Source organism: Zingiber officinale, chromosome 4B, assembly GCF_018446385.1.
Source record: "Zingiber officinale cultivar Zhangliang chromosome 4B, Zo_v1.1, whole genome shotgun sequence".
NCBI classification, from domain to species: Eukaryota; Viridiplantae; Streptophyta; class Magnoliopsida; order Zingiberales; family Zingiberaceae; genus Zingiber; species Zingiber officinale.
In genome coordinates this window covers 72,952,344-72,975,674 of record NC_055993.1, presented here as the reverse complement: position 1 = coordinate 72,975,674, position 23,331 = coordinate 72,952,344, and the positions used below count along the sequence as shown (strand labels likewise).

The following is a 23,331-nucleotide window of genomic DNA, read 5'->3' as shown; positions in this document are numbered from 1 at the left end:
ATGGTATCAAAGCCAAAACTTTGTGATTTGGTATTAGTACTAGTTATCCTTTCATTTTCCATCATCCTTAAGTTTCAGTACTGCCTTCATTGACAAATCTTTTGTATTTCGCAACTTGGTTTGGTTCCGTGCATCTTTTTTTATCACCACTCTTTATTGTGATTTCCCTCTCTTTTCATCATTACACATTGTTTCTTTTATTGCATCCTCCGTACATCTATTTTCATCTCTTTCATCATTTTGTTCCACCACCACCATTACTCTTAGAACCTAACTGTTTTATTTTACCATCATCACCTATCACTCATTATTTCCTTCATCACATCCTTTGCACCTCTATTGTCATCTCCATCGCTTCCCAATTTCCTTATACCGACTTTCGTAGTTGGATTATTTTCTCTAGTCTTCATTGGTGGTTTATCTTTGTTGTTCGTTTTCATTGTCTATTTTCCCTTTTACTAACCTTTATAACCGGATTCCTTTTTCTTGTCTTCATTAGTTAGACATCATTGTTAATTTCTCTTACCAATTTTTTAGTTAGTTTTGATTTATAAAAATATTAGAAGTTGTGGAAACAATTGCTACAACATAGTCAACAAAATCAAGAAGTTAAGATCTCTTATTGGTAACCTTAACAAGCTTTTAAGTACTTGTTCATTGGTTTACTTGGGACAAAGGTTTGGGGAAGATGACTAGACTGGCCTAAAGAACATATGAGCTTTTTTATCTTGAAACATCGGGTTATTCCACAACTCAAAAAGGATATAGGTGTTATTATCCTCCATTAAATAAGTTTTATGTGTTTGTGGACATTACTTCACCATTCCTTATTTTTAGTGGTGAATTCAAATACTAGAAGATGGGTATTTCTTGCATTATCTATCATTACTTCAAATGTCTAAGTCAATATTTGGGGCATTGCCAAATCTTTGTTATTTCTAATTATATCAATAGAAAGTTATAAGTCAAGGTTGATAGCTAAGGGCTACACTACAACAACAACAACAACCAAGCCTTTTCCCACTAGGTGGGGTTGGCTGTATGAATCCTTTTACGCCATTTAGCTCTATCTCCTATTATATCATCATCTATATTTAAATAAATTTTATCTTATTTTATTGTTGCTAACGAAGTCTTTTTTGGTTTTCCTCTTCCTCATTTGATATGCATGTTTATCATAGTTTCACATCGCCTAACTGGAGCATTTATTGGTCGTCTAAGTACATGTCCGTACCATTTTAAACGTGTCTCTCGGAGTTTGTCCTCAATAGATGCAATTCCGACTTTCTCTCTAATGCTTTCATTTCTTATTTTGTCCATCTTCGTATGTCCACACATCCACCTTAACATCCTCATCTCTGCAACTCATCATTTGCTTGTGTGCTTGCTAATACCCAACATTCAGCCATATAATATATCAAGTCTAACTGCGGTTTTATAGAACTTACCTTTAAGTTTAAGAGGTACTTTATGTCACATAAAACACTTGGCTCCCTCCATTTCACCCATCCCGCTTATATTCTATGTAAGACATCTCTCTTAACCTCGTCATCCTTTTGTAAGAATGATCCTAAATACTTAAAGATTATAGCTAACTCGTCCTCTCCTATCTTAATATTTTGTTTCATTCTTCTAATATTGCTAAACTTAAATTCCATATATTTCGTCTTTAATCTACTAAGCTTAAAACCTTTTCCTCTAGTGTTTTCCTCCAAGATTCTAGCTTAGCATTTACTCCTTCACGTGTCTCATCTACCAAAATAATATCATCTGTTAACAACATGTACCATGGTCATCTCTTGAATGTGTCCGGTGAGTTCGTCCATAATTAGTGTAAAAAGATATGAACTTTGATCCTTGATGTAACCTTATCTTTACATAAAACGCTTCAGGCGAGAGTTTTTACTCTTATCATTATATTGCCATACATATCCTTAATTTCAATATATGCTTTGTTAACTCCTTTCTTTTCTAGAATTCTCCATATAATATCTTTCAGGTCTCTATCATGAACTTTTTTTAGTCAATGAATATCATATGTAAGCCTTGCTTCTTTTCTCAATATTTTTGAATTAGTTGTTTGAAAAGATATATAGCTTATATCATTAATCTTTCAGGTATATCATGATTTTCAGTCATCGTTGTCTCCTTCCTTAATGCTTTTTCTATTACTCTTTTCCAAAGTTTCATAATATGACTCATTAGTTTAATACCCTATAGTTTGCACAATTTTGTATTTCTTTTTATATAAGGAAACTAGAGTACTTATCCTCCATTGATCAAGCATTCTTTTCGTTTTCAATATCATGTTAAATAATTTTGTAAGCCATTCAATACCTTGTTTCCCTAAGCACTTCCATACCTCTATCGAAATATCATCTGGTCCAACAACTTTTCCATTGTGCATCTCATTTAAAGTTTGTTTTACTTCTGAAGTTTGAATTCTACGATAAAAATTAAAATTTCTATTCTCATTTGACCTAATTAAATTACCTAAGTTAAGTTGGTCACCTAAACCTTCATTAAAAAGTTGATGAAAATACCTCTTCCACCGCTCTTTTATTTCTCCATCATTTACTAATACCCTATTACATTCATCTTTAATACATTTTATTTGGCTAAGATCTATTGTTTTCCTTTCTCTCACTTTAGCTATTCTATAAATGTCTCTTTCCCTTTCTTTTGTATCCAATTTTTGATATAACCGTTCCAAAGTTTCATTTTTTGCTTCACTCACTACTTTCTTAGCTTCTTTCTTGGCTATTGTATATTTTTTTAAGTTTTCCTCGTTCTTACAAATATATAATTCCTTATAAACTATTCGTTTTTCCTTCACTTTCTCTTGTACTTTCTCATTCCACCACCAAGATTCTTTACTTAGTGGTGTATGTCCCTTTGACTCACCAAGTACACTCTTAGCTACTATTTTTAACTTTGATATCATCTTATCCCATGTTGTATTAGAGTCATCGTATATTTCACCTAATGCTTGTATTTCTACCTTCTCCTTAAATATATTTTGTTTCTCATCCTTTAACTTCCACCACTTAATTATAGGAATTGTATATATTTTCTTTCTATTGATACTATGTTTAAGGCGTATATCCAACACTACTACCCTATGTTGGGTAGTTAAGCTTTCTCCAGGGATGACTTTGCAATCTTTACAAATCTTTCTATCCTTCTTCCTAACCATAAGAAAGTTAATTTGTGATTTATTATTCCCACTTTTGAATGTGACTAAGTGTTATTCTCTTTTCTTAAAAAACATATTAGCTAATATAAGGTCATATGCTATCGCAAAATCTAATATAGTTTTCCCTTCCTCATTCCTCGTTCCAAACCCATAACTCCCATGTACTCTCTCATATTCCTCATTTTTTACTCCGACATGCCCATTTAGATCACCTCCTATTAAAATCATTTCATTTAGTGGAATATTTTGTAATATTTCATCTAAGTCCTCCCAAAACCTTGATTTGGTAGCTTCATCTAATCCTACTTGTGGTGCATATACGCTAATTATGTTCATAGTTTCTTTTGCCACTGTTATCTTAAGGGCTATAATTCTATCCCCTTTTCTAACTACTCCTACAACTTCATCCTTTAACAAACTATCTACAATGATACCCACTCCATTTCTTGCTTTACTCTTTCCAGTGTACTATAACTTAAAACCCGATTTCTCTATCATCTTTGCCTTCTCGCCTGTCCATTTTGTCTCTTGTACACACAAAATATTAATTTTTCTCCTAATCATCATATCTACTACCTCTATTGATTTACCAGTGAGAGTTCCTATATTCCATGTTCCAAATCTTAGATTATTAGTGTTCCTATCATATTTGTTCTTATCTAACCTATGGTGTGAGAACTCTTGCCTATTTAACTCTACACCCAAGTTCTCATAGAGATGTAGCGGTTCTTGCTGAGACGTTACAGTCGGACCCTGTAACGCGAACTCTTGCATATTTATCACTACACCCGAGTTCTGGAGATGTAGCGGTCCTTGTCGAGACGTTACAGTCGGACCTTGCAACGCGTTCCTTCCGGGGAACAACCTAGTATTAGCACAATAGTTTAATGGATTCATTCATTGAATATTTGTCATAGTTTGACGCTGGCTGACAACCTAATGCAACCCTCCTTTATCCGGGCTTGGGACCGGCCATGACCGGTCATCATGAGCGGAGTTTCTAAGGGCTACACTCAATGTTGTAAATAGCGGTAGGCGGTGACAGGGCTGCCACCGCTTACCACCTCGGCCTCTGGGCACCAGGCAATGCTTAGGCAGCTGAATTTTTTTACTATTTTTTTGTACATAATAATATAAATAATCATTATTGTTTATAATATTTACTTTTAATAAAATATATTAATTAAAATTAAATATTTTAAAATAAAAATATAATTTTTAAAAAATATATATATATTAAATTAATGGGATAATTTCATTAGACTTTGATTAAGTCTATTTAAATTATCTCAATTATATCTAGAAGTTAATTAAAATTATTAACTTAAAATTATTTAATTAAACCCTAACTTACAACTTACTCGTGTGCCCTATTTTGGCTTGGCGACGAGTCTAAAGTGTGGTCGAGACCAGGTGATGAGTCCGACACATCGCCGAGACTGCGTGATGCCTCTTGACCCGTCGCCGGACCCGGGCAATGACTTCGGCCCGTGGCCGGGCTTACACAACATTTCTGGATGCTTTGCCGGGCTCGCGTAACGCATATGGATACGTTGTTGGGCCCGGACGACGCATCCGGGGCAGTGGCTGGGCTCGGCCGACACTTTGGGCTTGTATGACGGGTTTGGACTCGTCATTGGACCCAAGCGACACGTTCGGACGCTTCGTGGTGGCGAAACGACAATAGCCAGCACCCCCTATTTCGGTTGGGCGATGAGTCTGACACGTTATCGAGATTGCGAGACGAGGTTAGATTCTTCGTCAGGACTGTGAGACATGTCAGGGCCGTCGTCGGGCTCGGGTGATGCCTTCGGGCCCGTCACTGGGCTCGTGTGACGTGTCCGAGCTCACGCGATGCGTCTAGACACGTAGCCTAGCCCAGGAGACAGCCCGGGTGATGCGTCCGAGCCCGTTGCTGGGCTCGGGCGATACTTCTGGACCGTTGCCGGGCTCGCGCGATGCGTTCGGACTCGTTGCCGTGCCCAGGTGATGCTTCTAAACATGTTGCAATGGTTAAACGGCCACAACAGAGGTTCCAGGTGTGGCGGTGGTGGAAGGAGGTGAGCTACTGCCTAAAGTACTGCCTAAAGCAAAGATGGTGCGGTTGATGCCCGCCTCCCACCTAGGCGGCTGTCTCGACTGCCATTTAGAACATTAGCTACACTCAAACCTATGAAATTAATATGTAGTGTTTTTTTTACTCCAGTTGCAAAAGCGAGTACTTTTAGAATTCTACTATCATTAGGAGTTCATAATAGTTAGAAGTCACAATAGTTTAATGTCAAAAATAGATATTTTTACAAAAAACTAGAGGTTAATTTATTTGCTCATACTTTATATAAATTGAAAAAGACTTTTATGGATTTAACTTTAAGCACTCACCATAGGTATGGATTGATAGATTTGCAAGAATTATAATTGGCATGGGGTATAAACAAAATCAAGGGGATCACACATTGTTTATTAGATACTTTTCTTCACAGGTAGCGACAATGCTCTTAGCATGTATTTGATAATATAATTGTGATAGGAAATGATGATAAGGAGAGAACTTTAAAGTTCTAAATCAATGTTTGGTGAAGGAGTTTAAAACGAAAGTATTAGGATGATTGAAATACTTTCTTGAGATTGAGGTGGCTCATTTTAAGAAGAGTATTTTTATTTTTTAACAAAAATTTATTACAGATCTAAAAAATAGGCAAGACATCATGCAAACCAGTAGCTACTTCAATAGACCCAAATCTCAGACTTAGAATGACAAAGGAAGATATTGCAGTAGATAAGACAATGTATCAATTTCTGGTAGGAAAACTTTATTTATTTTACGATCGGATGTAGCATATGTAGTTAGTGTGATTAGTCAATTTATGCATCACCCTAAAGAAGCTCATTTACAAGCAACTTACCAAGTATTATAGTATCTTAAAAACTACTAGAAATGAAAAGTATATTCTGTTTAAAAGAAATAGAAGTTTGGTGCTATAGGCATATACGCTGGGATTAATGGTCGATAGGAAGTCAACTACTAGATATTGCACCTTTCTTGGTGGTAACTTTGGGACATAAAGAGCAAGAAACAAGATATGGTAGCATAGTCTAGTGCAGAGGCAATATTCCAAGCAATGATTGAAGGTGTTTGTCAACTACTTTGCTTTGAAGATCATCTTAAAAGTGGGATAACCTGATGAGACTTTGTTGTGATAATAAATCAACAATTAACATAGCTCACAATTTGATACAACATGATTGAATGAAACACATTGTAATTTTCAGACACTTTGTCAAGGAGAAGCTAGAGAGTGAGAGTAGGTTGATTTGTACTTCTTACGTATCTACACTTGGACAACTTGTAGTTATATTGACTAAAAGAGGGTTAAGTAGTCCAGTATTTTATTGTATTCAAGCTGGGATCTATTCACCATCTTGAGGGTGATTGTGGGAAAACATATTTTGTAAATATAAATATCCCTAAAAATTAGGCTGAAAATATTCCATAAACAATGAGATCATGATTCCATAAATTATGAGATATGATAGCATAGCTAGTCTCTATAAACAAAAATTGCCCAAAGGACGCACCCAAAGTTTGGAATTAACCAAAAGGCATCCCTAGGTTTGAAAATGCCCAAAAGGTGCACCATTTTCCCGTTTTACTCCTATGCCAAATTGGACTATTTTTCTCTCTCTCTTCTCTTTCCTCTCTCCTATGCATGCATCTTCTCTTTCCTCTCCTCTCTCTTTTGCATGCATGCATAACTATTATGGTGTTAATTTTTAAAAATTAGCACTACAACTTAATTACATTAACACGATGGTGCTGATTTGCACTATCACGAGCTGGTCTAATTCAAATTAGGCCCAATGTGGGTCTTATTTCCCGGAGACCAGGACCATGCTCTAGCTGATTATTCTAATAACATTTTAACACTTTCGGAGAGACCTAAATAAGTAATGGAGGACACCGTTGGATAATTTGCAGTCTCAGAAATCCACAGGGCATGAAATGAGTCCAATCGGATCTGTCTAGGTCCATAAGTGGATTTTTACGTAGACATTGGTGGACCTAGACAGGTCCGATTGGACCCATTTCGAGTCCTGTGGGTTTCAGAGGCTGTAAGGAGTTCAATGGTGCCCTCTATTGCTTATTTTGGCCGGAAGAATCGGCTAGACCGTGATCCTGGTCTCCATAAAATCAGGTCCACGTTGGGCTTGATCTGAATTAGACTAGGCCCGTGGTAGTCCAAATCAGCACCATTAGCAGTGCTAATATAATTAAGTTGTAGTGTTGATTTTTCAAAATCAACACCACAATCGTTATGCATGTAAAAGAGAGAGAAGAGAGGCTGCGTGCATAGGAGAGAGGAAAGAGAAGAGAGAAATAGTCATATTTGGTATAGGGGTAAAATAGAAAAAAGTGTACCTTTTGGGCAATTTCAAACCTCGGCACTCCTTTTGGGTAATTCCAAACTTTGGGTGCGCCCTTTGGGCAATTCCCGCTCCATAAAAGGTTGTTTAGTTTTTCTTAGAAAAGTGTGTTTGAATGTTTTAGAGTTTTATTAAAGTCTCTTATTTTATAAAGAATAAGTCATGTTATCAATATGTAAAAAATTGCTAAGATCCCACGTAATGGATAATTTTTTAAGTTAATTATTTTTCAATTTTTGCGACTAACCATTCCTATGTCTATAGTAGTATTTGATTTGTGTCATGGTTTGAAATCTCGTGTTGTAACGTACGACACATGCAAAATATTTTGTTTTGCCCATCGATTGGTACAATGCAGAGATTGGCACGCCTCGCTAAGGCATCGCACGATCTCTGAGGAGGGGTCGCGCGACCCTCATGGCGAAGGGATCGCGGGACCTGCGGTTCTCGACGGAAGGGTCGCGCGATTGCTGGTGGGGTTGGATGGGTTGTGTCAGTGTCGTGAGGTTGTTCTTAATTTTTAATTAAATTTAGTTTAATAATTTCAATTAAATCGTAACTATAGTAGGGATAATCTAAATAAGTTTAATTAAAGCCTAATAGAACTATCTCATTAACTTAATCAAATCACCCTTAACTGTTTTTAAAAATTATTTTCCCATGTCTCACTTATATTCTGATTTACCTCTCAAAGTGTTTGGTTGTGTAGCCTTTGTTTGTGTGCATCATCATAATCGTGATAAACTAGACCCTCGTGCTATCAAATGTGTGTTTCTAGGATATTCCCCTACCTAAAAGGGGTATAAATGTTTTGAACCCCATTCCAAAACCTTTTTTGTGTCTATGGATGTTACATTCTTTGAATCTAAAATTTTTTTCAGCACTCTTTTTCGGAGGGAGAGTAAGTTGGAAGATTCGTTGTTTGATTTCGAATCAGAGAATGTAGAAGGAAATTCAAATTCTGAATTTAGTACCAAAATTGATACACCTCAGGTAGTGTTAGAGCAGAATCTTGATACTCGAGCACGAGTTGATGATGATAAGTGGTTCATGCAAGTTTACAAAAGGAGACGACCCTAAAAGTAGCAAGACTCCACAACTCCACACGACTAAACGTCTGAACCTGAAGTCTAGACTCATTTGAATCTAAATCCAGGTATTGTACCCAACTCCTCTATGTCATTAGAACTTCCTATTGCACTTAGGAAAGGTGTTAGAACTTGCACTCAACACCCACTCTCAAATCATGTGTCTTACAAAAATTTATCTACATCGGATTCAAGTTTTATCTCTCAGTTATAAAGTGTGGATGTTCCTAAGAGTATACAGGAGGCTCTAAGTGTTCCAGAATGGAAGAAAGCTGTCTTTGAGGAGATGAATGCCCTTAACAAAAGTGGAACATGGGAAATAATGCCCTTACCAGAGGGAAAACGTACAGTAGGATGTAAATGGGTATTTAATCTGAAACTTAATTCAGATGGATCGTCGGAACGTTTTAAAGCAAGACTTGTATCTAAGGGTTTTACACAAACATATAGAATTGATTACTAGGAGATCTTTGCGCCGGTCACAAAACTAAATACCTGCTTTCTTTGGCTGCAAATCTTGATTGCCTTCTATATCAGATGGATGTAAAAAATGCATTCCTAAATGGAGAATTGGAGGAAGAAGTGAATTCATCTCCAGGCTTCGAAAAATAATTCAGGGGAAAAATCTGTAGATTAAAGAAGTTTTGTATGGATTAAAACAGTCACCACGAGCTTGGTTTGAAAAATTCTTGAAATTTGTAAAGAAGCAAGGTTATATTCAGGGGCAATCTGACCACAATGTTATGAAGCATACTAGAGAAGGTAAGATGACAATCTTGATTGTGTATGTTGATGATATAATTCTCATATGAAATGATGATGAAATAACCCATTTGAAAGGTTTCCTTGCCTTGGAATTTGAGATAAAAGATTTGGGACTCTTGAGATATTTCCTAGGGATGGAAGTTGCTAGATCAAGAAAGGGAATCTATGTATCCCAAAGAAAATATGTTCTAGACCTACTAAAGGAAACATGAAGGATTGGATGCAGGCCCAGTGATATACCCATGGACCCAAATCAAAAGCTAAATGAAATATCTAAAGGAGCCAATGTCGAGAAAGAAAGATATCAACGTCTTGTAGAAAAACTTATATACCTTTCTCATACAAGACCTGATATTACTTTTGCTGTCAGCGTGGTTAGTTAATTTATGCATTCACTGCACGAGGAACACATGGATGCTGTCTACAAGATTTTGAGATATTTAAAGAGCTCTTCAGGAAAAGGTTTATTGTTTCTAAAGAACAACCAGAGAAGTATAGAGGCATATATACAGATGCAGATTGGGCAGATTCTATTTCTGACAGGAGGTCTACTTCAGGGTATTGTACTTTTCTATGGGGTAATCTTGTGTCATGGAGAAGTAAAAAGTAGATTGTTGTGGGTTGTAGTAGTGCAGAAGCTGAGCTCATAGCTATGACGAATGGTGTATCCAAGTTACTATGGCTAAAGCTAGTTCTCGAAGAGTTGAAGTTAAATTGGGAAGTGCCAATGATGCTATTCTGTGACAATAAGTCAGCAATTAGCATTGTGAATGATCCAGTACAACATGATCGTACAAAACATATAGAAGTTGACAGACATTTCATCAAAGAAAAGCTCGAAGGAGGAATAATTTATATGCCCTTTGTTACATCTAAACAACATATTACTGATGCCTTAACAAAGAATCATTTCTAACCCAAGTTCGAAGATTTTATTTACAAGTTGGGCATGATAGATATCTTTGCTCTAACTTGAGGGGGAGTGTAGAAAAAGAATTAATTTATTCAATTAATATTAGAATATTTGATTGATATTTTATTCCTTATGGTGTGTCTACTAATTATGGCTAGGATTGGGGATACAAATGGAAATAAACTTTATATATATAGTGTAGGGTTGTACTATGTTAAAGATATACAAAAAGGGTATTCTTACACTACGTATTTAGTTGCTTATATCATTTGTGTTAATCTTCATACTGTTCCGTGCCGGGCGACATAAATGGTTTTTATCGTTCCGACTGTGGAGCGAAACCGACACTGTGTGATGAACGATTTCGCGGTCGTCACGCGTGTGTGTTGCGCGTGAGGTGGGTTGTTGGAGTCCCGGAGACATTGCGGGATGCCTCCAGTGTTGCCGGAAGCATCCTGCGATGCTTTTGGCGGCCCCAGAGGTGTCACAGGATGCCTCTGGCATGGTTTAAAGTGTCGTGCCGAGATGGTCGAAACGGGCGAAACAGCTCGTTCCGCTCGGCGACTGGCACCGGCACGACCTCGACACTAGACCTACAATAGCTACGACATGTTGCGCGACCCCGTGACCGCAGCGGAGGGGTTGCTCTACCCCGCAACAGCAGCGGAGGGGTCACATAACCCTTCCACTGTCTCTGCAGAGGTATTGCGCGACCCTGCGGCCGTTGCAAAGGGACCACTGCGGTTGCGCCAGAGGAGTCACGCGATCCTTGTGGCCATGGCTGAGGGGTCATGCAACCCTGCGGCATCGCCGAAATCGTGCGAGGTCGCGAGTGGTGTTGGATTTCAGATTTTTTTAATTAAACTTAGGTTAATTATTTTAATCAACTCCTAACTATGATGGAGATAATTTAAAAAGGCTTTATTAAACCCTAATAAAATTATGTAATTAATTTTATTTTTCATTTATTTTAATTTAAAAATTATAATAAAATTTTATTTATCTTTTCCTTAAAGATTATTTTTTATATTGTTTATTTTTTAAATATTTATGTTAAATATATATTTTTTTAATTAATATATTTTATATTTAGAAAATACTAAAACTATATCGGCACGACATAATACAGTACTGAAACCGTATCGTTTCGGTCCAGAATCGAAACTTCGGCATGGGTCGAAATTTTAAACCTTGGCCTCCGACGTCGCTGCCAGCGTCCCGCGATACGCGATGCCGCCGGAGGGCGTTCCACGAGTGCGATGCTCCTATTCCTCGATGAAAATTAAAATTAGATTTAATTAATTAAAACAATTTCCAACTTAAGTATGATAGTTCGAAGAGACTTTCATAAACCCTAATTAAATTATCTTAATAAAATATATAAAAATATATTTAAAATTTTCAAAAAATTAGTAAATTTTATTAATTAATAATCTGAAGTTTTTTACTGTTTAAAATTTTATTTAAAAATTTTAAAAAATTCTAATAAATCAAATTTATATTTTATTTTTTAATTTATTTTTTATTGTTTAATTGATATTCTGATATTTGTTTACTATTTTAAATATATATTATTTAAATTAATAATTAATTAAATTATATAATTACTATATATAAAATAACATCTTTCTATTGATTTATATAATTATGATTATTTAATCCGGAGAATCAATGCTTTCATATGATTCACACCACTATTTTTTGGTATTAGTAAAGTAACATGATGATGTATCAATTTTATTTCGAGTTTAGATCAATTTTCTTTAAAGAAAATTATATTTAATTATTTTTTAATAATATTAAATTATTTAGTAATGGAGAACTTATATAAAATCAATATACAAATTATTTTTAAATTATATACTATAAACATATTTATCTAATAATTACTATATATAAATAAAAAAATATTGAAACCGTGTTGGCAAGACACGATATGATACTAAAACTGTATCGTTCCGCCATTCCGGTTTAGACCGAAACCTCGGCACGGATCGAGATTTTAAACCTTGCCCACAACATTTTGATGCTAATTTTTCTATTGCAACTCTTCCTTTTTCATTCAGGCTTGTGCTATGTATTTGTGGTATTTTATTCAAACATTTGTTAGCATATCAAAATATTCAAACAAAAACATGATAGTGAATTATAAAATAAACAAGAAAATACAAGATAATGAAGAAAAAAAATCTTAAGCAAGGGAAAAGGATGAACAAGATGTCAGGCACTTTGTTTAATGAAAATTATCCTCTTGACGAAAATGGTGTCATAGTATTTGCATTTGAAACTATTTGAAAATTATCTCATGATTGTCAATTGTTGTTGATGACAAATATATACATGGGTAAATAGAGAATGCATAGGCCAACAAGTGACTACTAGGGCAAGTCTTATTTCTAAATGTTTTTATTTTACATATTTGATAAATAAATGTCTTCTTTTGTATTTCATATATGCATTCATGTCCACTTTCCAACTTCTGACTAAGCATTGCCCAACAGTTTATCTTACTATTGAGTAATTGGTAAGTAGCATGTATCACTTGTGTTGAGTTCTATGCTGCCTGTATCAAGCTTGATATTGCGCTCTTCCTTTGCATCATGCAATATAGCCAAAATGTCAACTATCACCAGTGCTAGTGATGTATGTCTTGACATGTTGGAACAATGTCTGGCTCGTATAGTCAATATGGGACAATATTTATATTCATTATTTTGGCATTAAACAACTGTTTTATTTCTGAAGTAATCCATAGTACTTAGAGAGGTTTTAGGTGATAACTGGTATTCTATAAATCAAGGCTCTAGTTGTTCCAGTCCTAATGTCACCTCATGCTACTTTGGTATACAATTCTGTTGTTTTCGTTTTTGTTGGAAAAAGATTTGGGTAGTAGCAATGATGTAAAAGTAGCTTTTATTCACAATGAAGGAAGATTCATGTAATAAATGTCCTCTTTCTCTCTTTGTGCTCCTCTGGCTTTGAACTGTGTGAAGTGTTGATTGTGTATGCTAATCTTACATACTGTTGTTTGGTTATCTCAGAGCATCTTTTGCACGAAACTTTGTTCTCTACTTTATATGCAAACTTTATATCTGCAGTGTGTCCTGCAAATGTAAATACAGATCCTAATTTTGTGGTTTTTAAACTGTCTCCTCTTTGGTAGAACTAACCTTGTCTTCAATGTACAGGTTGATATATTTAGAGGTTTTACGCTGCCAGATGCTCCATCATTTGGACAAGTTTTTGGAGGACAGCTAATAGGACAGGCATGCTCTAGGAATTTGCCTCCTCAAATCTGCTATATGGAGAAATATTTGATTCTCTTTGTTAAAATAGAATATGATAAGCTCTATGTGTAATGACAATTACTTTAATGTGCATATAACTTAGGCGATATACAATCAGTCACCCAAGAAGCTCTTGAGGATACCTCTGGGGCAGTAAGCCTCCTAGGATCCGTTGGGATACTTCGGAGTTAGAGGAGGAGAGGGGGTTGAATAGCTCGCTCGCTTCCTCGATGATAATGATCTTTTGTTGCGGTAATACTCGACGCGAACTCCTCAATGTTAATACAAAGAATTTACTTGGTATCCACCTCAAGATGAGATGACTAATCCAAGGATCCACACCTGAGCACACTCTCTACTATGAAATACACTCCTCGGAACAATCCACAAGTAGAGAAACCTCGTACAACTCAAGAACAAGATACAACTCGAAACAAGGAAACAAATATAAATACATATCAAAACACGACTTAATACTTTGAACCTTGAATCCCTTGAGCTTTTCTTGCTTTGAATGCCTCTTGAAGATGATTGCGGCACATTGTCTCCCAAAACTTCCAAGAATTGGCGGAGAGGAGCGTGTGAGAGTTGTTGCGTTTGAACTCGCCGTCGACTTTATATTAGCATTTTTAGGGCGCCTAATCGATTAGGCCTGCTCTCAATCGATTGCCACGTCTCGATTGTCATGTCAGATTCAAACGATCCCAACCGTCCAAACCTCGCATCCTACACAATGGTCATCTCCCAATTGATCGACTGATCGATTGGGAGTAGTTGGATCGATCGGCTGATTGATCCAGAAACCTACTGTGCTCTCATAGAAGACCTGGAATCGATTAACCAATCGATTCTGGCTTCCTCGCGTCATCGCGAGAAATCCAGCTCGATCGATTGGAAAACCCTTTGTGTGTGTGCAATAAACTCCCAATCAATCAGGAGTAGCACAATCGATCGGCTGATCGATTGGGTCGCCTTTGTCGCGATAGTGCTCCCAACTGATCGATTGGGCTTCGGGCCATATCTCGCCAAACACAAGTCTAGGGTTCCCTTACCCAATATCCAGTCAATCTTGACCTGATCGGATTTCCTCGTGCCTAGCATTTGGTCATCCTTGACCTGCTGGGATTTCGTTACCAAGTGTCCAGTCAATCTTTTGACACACATGAACTTTTTTTCTAGTGTCATTTGCCCAGTCAACCTTGACCCACTTGGACTTATCGTCTAGGTTGACTTACTTGGACTTACCGTCTTATACCAAGTGTCCGGTTCTCCATGACTTACTTGGACTTCCAAACACCAGGTGTTCGGTCAACCTTGACCCACCTAGATTTCCACATGTCTTGCTTCACTCACCAGAGCTTTCTTTTTGCCTAGCTTCACTCACTAAGGCTTTTCACCTGACTTCACTCACTAGGATTTTCTCACTGCTTAGCTTCACTCAGGGCTTTTCATCTCTGTCCGACTTCACTCATCGGAACTTTCCAGCTGCCTGGCTTCACTCATCGGAACTTTCCAACTGCTTGGCTTCACTCACCAGTACTTTCTAACTGTACTCACCATGACTTTTCAACCGCCCGACTTCACTCACTGGGACTTCTCAACTACTTGGATTCACTTACCAGAACTTTCCACGGCCTGACTTCACTCACCGGGATTTTCAACAAGTGTCCGATCAACATTGACCCACTTGAATTTTCTTCTTCTGCCAACCCACTCGTTGGTCTTGCTTTTGCCTATCCTCCAGTTAGGATTTCCCAGTCAAGTATTCGATCAACCTTGATCTACTTGACTTTTGGTCAAACTTTGACCATCAATCTCCCATATGGATAATTGCACCTGCAATCTCTATATATTGTCAAACATCAAAACTCAAACATCACGACTCAAGCTTGAGCCAACTTAAGCCTATTCAACCTGGTCAACCTTGACTCAGGGAAAATTGCACCAACAATCTCCCCCCTTTTTGATGTTTAACAATACTTTTAAATTAAGCTAATCCCATAGTCTCAACTTCTTATTCATGCCGAAGCAAGAATGAATATTTCCTTCATTCTCCCCCTTTCCAAGAGGGTAACCTTCCCCTTTGGGTAATGAAGGTTTCTTAACTTAAACTCTACATTCTCTCCCTTTGACACATATAAAAAACTCTTCCCATAAAGAGTTATCCAAATGTTGTTCACAACCTCACTTGTTGCTGACAACATCATAATGAAGGTCCCGTACCCTTCATTGTCTCCAAATGCTCACCCTTGAGCATTAATCCATTACAATGAATATTTCCAATCTTCTATTGTTCTCCAATGCTCAACCTTGAGCATTCACAATAATGAAGGTTTATAACCTTCCAATAACAACTAGTCCGAGATCATGAATAGGATGTTAATGCTTATGCTCCTTATGTTGTTGGGAAACATGCAACTACCCTTTCATGCTGCATTAAAATAGCCCTTTGCCCTTAAATTGAAGAGTCAATGTACAAGATGAAACCTTCTCTACAGAAGGAAGAGCTAGCATTGATGCAGTTACTAATCTCCACTTGAGCTCTTGAAAGCTCGCCTAGAAAGACCCATCCTAAATGAACTTTACCCCTCTTTTGTTAGATGGATTCGAGGTGTCACGACTTGGAATCTATTCAATAAGCGACAACAATATCCTGCTAACCTAAGGAAGCTGCAAACCTCCTGCACATTCTTTGGCTGACTCCAAAAATTTATAGCCTCTATCCTAGTAATATACTTGAGTTTTGGTTACCCATTTATTTTCTTAGTGAGTAATTGGACATGAATGCTTTAAGGTTTGCCAGTAATATACTCCTTTGTTGCAAGAAGCTTACATCTTTCCTCATTTTCATCTTCATTCTCTGATGGTCTCCTCTCACTAGAAGTGGATAAACCTTTGTTAGGCGTGGTTCTTCTTGACATGCTCACTATTTTTTTTTGTTTTGATCTATGATCTTCTTATACCATAAACAAATGCCAGTAATAGCATGTTTTTTTTTTACAGTTTTAATATAATTCTAAACTGTTTTTTGTTCTTGCAGGCACTGGCAGCAGCTTGTAAAACAGTGGATTGTTTTAAACTTGCACATAGTTTGCATGCAGTATTTATTGTCTCTGGTGATATCAACAGTAGAACTCTGACTCTCTTTTGTTTACGTATATGTATTTAACATACATTGTGGTTCAGTCTTTTATACTATTCTCTGATTACTTAAGGATGTAATATTTCCATGTTTTTCTTTACACAATGGTAAAGTTGTTGCCGTGTAGCTTGGAGATCACGGGTTTGAGTCTCGGAAACAATCTCTTGTACAGTAGGATAAGATTGCGTACAATAGACCATTCTCCGAGATCCCGCCTTGGCGGGAGCTTTGTACACCGGCTGCCCTTTTCTTTCTTGTTACCAATTATAGAAGCATGTCATGGATAAATTTTGATGATACTGAGATATGAAAAACAAGCATCTTATTTCATGATTGAATGGTGGAAATATCAATTGTCTAAAAAAACATATACTATGAAATTGCAAATTTAGCTGCATGATTAACATGTTTGAACCTTATTTCAATCTCAATGCATGCAATATATATATGTGTGTGTTGTGGTTGCAATTTGCAAACCTATAGATTGGATTGTAATATTAGTTGCCAAGATTGTCCTTGAATGCTTCATGAACAAACAAGCATAAATCTCTGAAATTAAGCTAGGGAAACAATATCAAAATTTGTCTTCTTTGCAACTTGGCAAGCGCAACTAAAAACTAACTTTGATTTCTCAATTTATGCGTGCCAATGCTTCAAATGTTACAATTTAATGTATCTCCTATAATGAAAAGTAGGTTTGTAATATTAACTCAAAGATTACAACCCATGTGTATATATCCTTTAAATATGAAGGTAAATCCATTCTCTCTTAATATATTGCTTCCAACTTTCCCCTTAAACGAGCGCTTAGATATCAATCATGACTAGCTTCTGATAAATGGTATGGAAAAAATAGTAGAAATAGGTTCCTCTAAAGAAGTTTATGCCATGATGATACAATGGTTGTCAAAGTCAACAAGTTTAATGCAAGCTTGCAATACTTTGCTTCTTGCATATTACTAAATAACTTCAACATGAAAACAGATTTGCAAAATGAACTTTCTATGGTAGGTCCAACATAATCAACAATAGAGAAATCTTGGTATTTAGATGTCTATGTTTTTTACTGGCCAAAATTGTTCACATTACTTTCTAATACTATTTTATATTGGCTTACAATTTAATGATGAAAGGGATATCTTGCATAGTAAGTGACACGTAAATGTGCTTCTCCACAGGTCTTTGATAATTAGAACAATCTTCAATGTCATAATTATCTTCTCATCATTGTTTTTAATTTGAGATAATCATTGTTAATTTGGATGCATTTCAAGTAGATAGATATCTTGCAAAAGATAGACATGTTTTCTATTGGTGCAATCCACCTCCAGGGCTTTGTGTATTTGTTTGAACAATATGCTTAAGTGAATTTGGTCAAGGGTGGTCAAATAACTTGATCATGGTTGATCAAGTTGAGTGTAGAGTCCAAGCAAAGTCAAGGTTGACTTGAAGCTTGAAAGTGAGAGAAGTCAAAGTAGGACCAAATACTTGGTAGGTTGGTGGAAAGACCTAGTGGGACTAAGTAGTGCAAGTCCTAGTGCGATTAAACAATGAAAGTCCTAGTGGGACTTGGCAAAAGGAAGGCCTTATTGAGACATAGCCTTGGACGTAGCCACCAGGGGCACGGGGAGGGTGGTGTGAACCAAGTAAATCTTCCGTGTCTATTGTGTTCTTTCTTTTATTGTTTCAATTTTTGCTACATATTACTAACGACTCTGACAGAAAATAAAAGAATGACGAATAAGACGAGTTTGCAATTCACCCCCCTCCAGCATCAATTCAATCCTCCATTTTCTAGATATAAATATTTCTTCAAAACCATAGGCAACTTCCACTTCAAAAAAGTAATGTGACTTTTCTAAATTTTGTTAAGCCACAAATGAGTATATGAGCAAACATCATATATCATATGAACAACATATAGATATTAAAGGTATTAGGAATAGAACAAATGAGTTGGAATATAATTGATCATAATTATAATTAGTGAGATTATGTAGGAAATTAGTAGACAAATTATGTTGTATCACGAGATGTATCTACTTTATTACAATTACATAGCCCATATATATATGATAAATCATATAAGTTACATAATTAGTATACACTTAATAAGACTTAAAGTAATACGCTAAAAAATAATACATTTTTTTTTGGACAACGGTAAAGTTAATGCTTTGTCACAACGGTAAAGTTAATGCTTTGTGACCTAGAGGTCATGTGTTCGAATTTTGAAAATAGTCTCTTGCAAAGCAGGGTAAGGCTGGTTATAATAGACTCTTATCCGGGACCCTACATTGGCGGGAGCTTCATGCACTGGGCCGCCCTACATATCTTTTAATGCTTTTAAAAAAATGTGTAGTTATTTTTTCCATGTAAATCAATTTGGTAGTATAAAAGCAATGTAACAAAATCATCTAGATTAATAAAAGACATCACAAATTCCATTTAATTAATTAACTATTTTCTCAAATTTAGTCTAAGACCACAATTAATCTTGGTGCTACAAGTCCATAATTGTCCCCTGGGGCGACGGTGTAGAGGAAGGACACCAAGTTGTCACACAAGTACCTACGGTTCGATTCTAAGTTACGATGCATTTGTAAGAATTTTTCCTCCAAATGAGACACACAACCACGGAATGATGGGCTTTTAGCCGCTCGCCGCGAGTGCTTCCTGATTTACCCTAACGATCGATGGAAAACTTTCGTGGGGTCGAGCCGATTGCTCCAAGTTCGGTGTTACCTAGTTCAACATTTTTTTAGAGGTCCATAACTATCACATTGAAGCTTGGCGACTGGTCTTGGAGTATATAACACTACTAGAACTAGTTCCATATAACATAACAAAATCATGTTAACTTGTCCAATATATGATCCCATTGGTTGGTCTCGATGATAGCCTTCACGTTAAAACTAATTAATCAATTATAGGAATTTTCAAGTTTAATTTTAATATAATAATTATACTAATCAATACACAACATTTTCAATAGATTTATCATTTTATACTCTATCAACTAAATATGTAGGGTAGGGGAAGGCTGCGTACAATGGATCCTTCCCCGGGACCTCGCATGGCGGGAGCTTTCTACACCGGGCTGGCCTTTTTATCAATTAAATATCAAATGGTGTATATATATATATATATATATATATATATATATCATTCAAAATACCTTGTGGACAGGACTTCGAAAATGTTTCTATTTGAGCCTTATTTGTGATTCAGTCACATAAAAAAAAAAGAGCAGCCCAGTGCACAAAGCTCCCGCTATGCGGGGTCCCAAAGAAGGATCCATTGTACGCAGCCTTACCTTGCTTTTTGTAATAGGCTGTTTGGTCACAAAGCAACAACTTTATCGTTGCGCTAAGGCTCCCCTTCATTTAGTCACATCCTACAAGATAAATATAACAAGCTATTAAAATATATAACACAAGAAGGAGAAACCCTTGATATTTTGACAGCTCGAAGATTAGTAAGGGACCATATATTTACACTATAGATAACAACTATTCTCTTTTTCCCTTTTTCTTGTGGTAGGCTTTTCCTAACTTTCATTCTAACAAGAGATGCACCATCCCTTCCTAATTTCTTTTCTCCTCTTCTTTCTTCTTCAATTCCTTCCCCTTTTCTTCTTCCTTTCCACTTTCTTTTTTTTTTCTTTTCTTTTCTTCTTCCTCTTTCTTCTTTTCGCAACTCTCTTTTCTAGTAATCATTTTTTTGTCAAGATTTTAGCAAACCCTAATCTCTCTCTCCCCCTTCTTCAAGTTTGAGTTATTCTCCAAGTTTCCACAATCTAGAGCATAAATAGTCAAATATTACCGTCTTATCTCTTTTTAGCACCATCTAATCTTATCTATGTGGCTATACATGGTCAACTTCCATGTTCTTTTAAGTGTCGCCTCATCTTCTCTAAAAACTATACCAAGTTGAACAAAGGAAAACCATGCCTTTATCCTTACAAGAAGCACATAACTTTGATGGATTGCGGATGGGGATCCTAATTGGTTGAACACTTAACCTCCAATCCTTACAACACAGTTAATAAAAATTTAACTTTCATATATATTTTGTTTTTTGCAATATCTTGTACATCACTACTTGTTAAAAGATTGATGATCTATTCCAATACGTTGAGAGAAATATTGAATGATCTATTTTATGCAGTTTAAACCAACTTGAGTGATTGCTTAACAAATGTACATACATTATATTTGAGTACTTTAGTTGAAATTATAAACTTTGTTTTTGAATTTGCATTCTATCCCTTTAAAACAACGTAGCGGTTGGATTATGTAAACTATTTCAACATACATATAGATATAGTTACATATCTAAAACATCTGGGAACTTTAATTAACCTCCAATAGGCGCATTAGTTTTAGAAATCCCAAAGAGGGTGCTTTCTCTCGCATTTTATCATTTAAATACCTAAACTACCCCTTAATGTTATAAACGTTAAACTTTTTCATTCCAGATTTTTTTGACAGCCTAAATGTTATGATTTTGGATAAATAAGAATGCTATTGTATTTGTGAGAATGCAATGTATTTATTTATTTATTGTTTGATTTGACCAAATTACATTGATGGTCTTCCCATTCATAAAATATAAAATAAGAATATATTGTGTTATTAGGACTATCCATCAAAATTATTTGACCAAATTACCTTTGATGGTCTTCTTTTGCATGAAATACAAAAGTAATGTCTTGGATGTGTTCTTGCGATGTTGTTCCCAAATATAGTCTAACCTTTGCATTCTAATATGCTTATGTTCGTCAAGGTGATTTGACTAAATTATTTTGATGACTCAATGTATGAGTTGGACTATGAGGTTATTATTGGTATCTAAAAGACAAAAGGTGAGATAATGTATGCCCTTTAGGAATTTCTAAAATTAGGTGTACTTGGTAGAAAATTTCCAACTTTAGGTGTGCTCTTGGGAAATTTGCCAAGAAAATATAAAACAAAAATGACTGAGTGAAGCAGCAACTAGAGAACTCATAGTAATCTACACTTGAAGTTTGAGTGTCTCATTTGGCAACGAATTAAGCTTGGTGTTGATCAACTCAGTCATTAGGAAGATAATTATAAACATCCAATTTCCACTGGCAAGAACTGGACTACAATCAGAGGAGGGAGGAATAAGCTAGCTTCTCTCTTGATCACAAAATCATGTCTATGGCATGTATATGGGTGGGATCTCCAATGTTTGTGTGGTTCAACTTTGAAGCATCATAGTTGACAAAGTCAAGGAAAAGTTGAGAAAAGGCCCGCTCAATTCATGGTTTGAAATCTCGTACTATATTGGGACAAACATATCGTTCTATAGTAAATCACTGAAACTCAATACCATTCAACACTAAGACTCAAAATTTTGTTCTGTGCCACCGTTTCAATCTTTGATTGGAAAGGTCCTATTCTAGTATCGTGCCAATGCTTTGATGCATGGTGGTTCGACTCCACCTAGTGGGATAAAGTTTGGTTGCTGTTGTATATGTTTCGATCATTTTGTCCCGTATGGTATAAGATTTAAAACCATACTCGGACAATGTCTCCTTTTTATTCTTCATTTCCTTCTTCAACCTCAATCCATAACCGACACCATTTATCTAACCATCGCCACAATGCTGAAATAGTATGTCAAAGATCGAACCTTCGGTATGACTTGAAATTTTGAATCTTAGCTCAAATTTGTGAAGGAAACAATATGGCCAATGTAAAAAAAAAAATTATAATTCAAATAAGCAATTTGAAACAATTTGTCCAAACACTACCATTCAAACTGCAGTATAAATATGTATCATGCTCAACTTTTTAATCTCTTCTTCTAAATAAATCTCTTTATAATTTCTCACTAATGAATTAACATGACAACAGAGCATGACATAAGTAAAGATATTTCTTGTTGCAAATTTGCAATTGTGAGAGGCAAAGCCAATCAATTTTTGAATTTCAATCAGTCTAAGCTTACTTGATCTATTTGAGTCTAAATGTGATGCAGGTGAATCATATAGGTTCAACAGGATACACTGTATATTGACCTTGAAGCAGAAAAAATATCTATCTTGATGTTGATGCGATGGCGAGGCACAAAAAAACTTCCATTTAGATCATCAATTCATGGTGCTTGATAGACTGAGAAATAGATTGCAAAAATACATCACAAAGACACTAAGCCTTATGATTTTTGAGGGGTTTATGGCAGTCGCAGATCACTTTGCAATCAATTGCTTTGACTGGAATGATATGCAAATTTTTGAAGAACTCCTATCCAATACATTGGTAGTTTCCTTCATTAGAAGGTTCATCGTTGATGTTCTCAAGAAGATTTTAACATTTTACATGCTTCCTTGTCACATGCTTCCTTGTTAATGAGATTGAGATGTGACAATGGCTACTCTTCAGACTACCTCATTTAAGGCACAATCTCTCATAGCTAGTGAAGTTTGATGAGGTTGTGATCTATGGTTGTAAAACATCGATATAAATTTAGATGGCATGCTTGTG

The 23,331-nt window shown here is 36.0% G+C and overlaps 1 protein-coding gene across 2 annotated transcripts in view; it reads left to right on the top strand.

The window, feature by feature from the left end:
• LOC121975144 (acyl-CoA thioesterase 2-like) overlaps positions 1-23,331 on the top strand; it is a 55,072-nt gene that overhangs the window by 17,234 nt on the left and 14,507 nt on the right. For both annotated transcript variants that reach the window (XM_042526583.1, XM_042526582.1), the window contains exons 7-8: positions 13,576-13,653; positions 16,715-16,802. In XM_042526583.1, the coding sequence (XP_042382517.1) occupies positions 13,576-13,653; positions 16,715-16,802 (166 nt within the window). The remainder of the gene's footprint in view (positions 1-13,575; positions 13,654-16,714; positions 16,803-23,331) is intronic.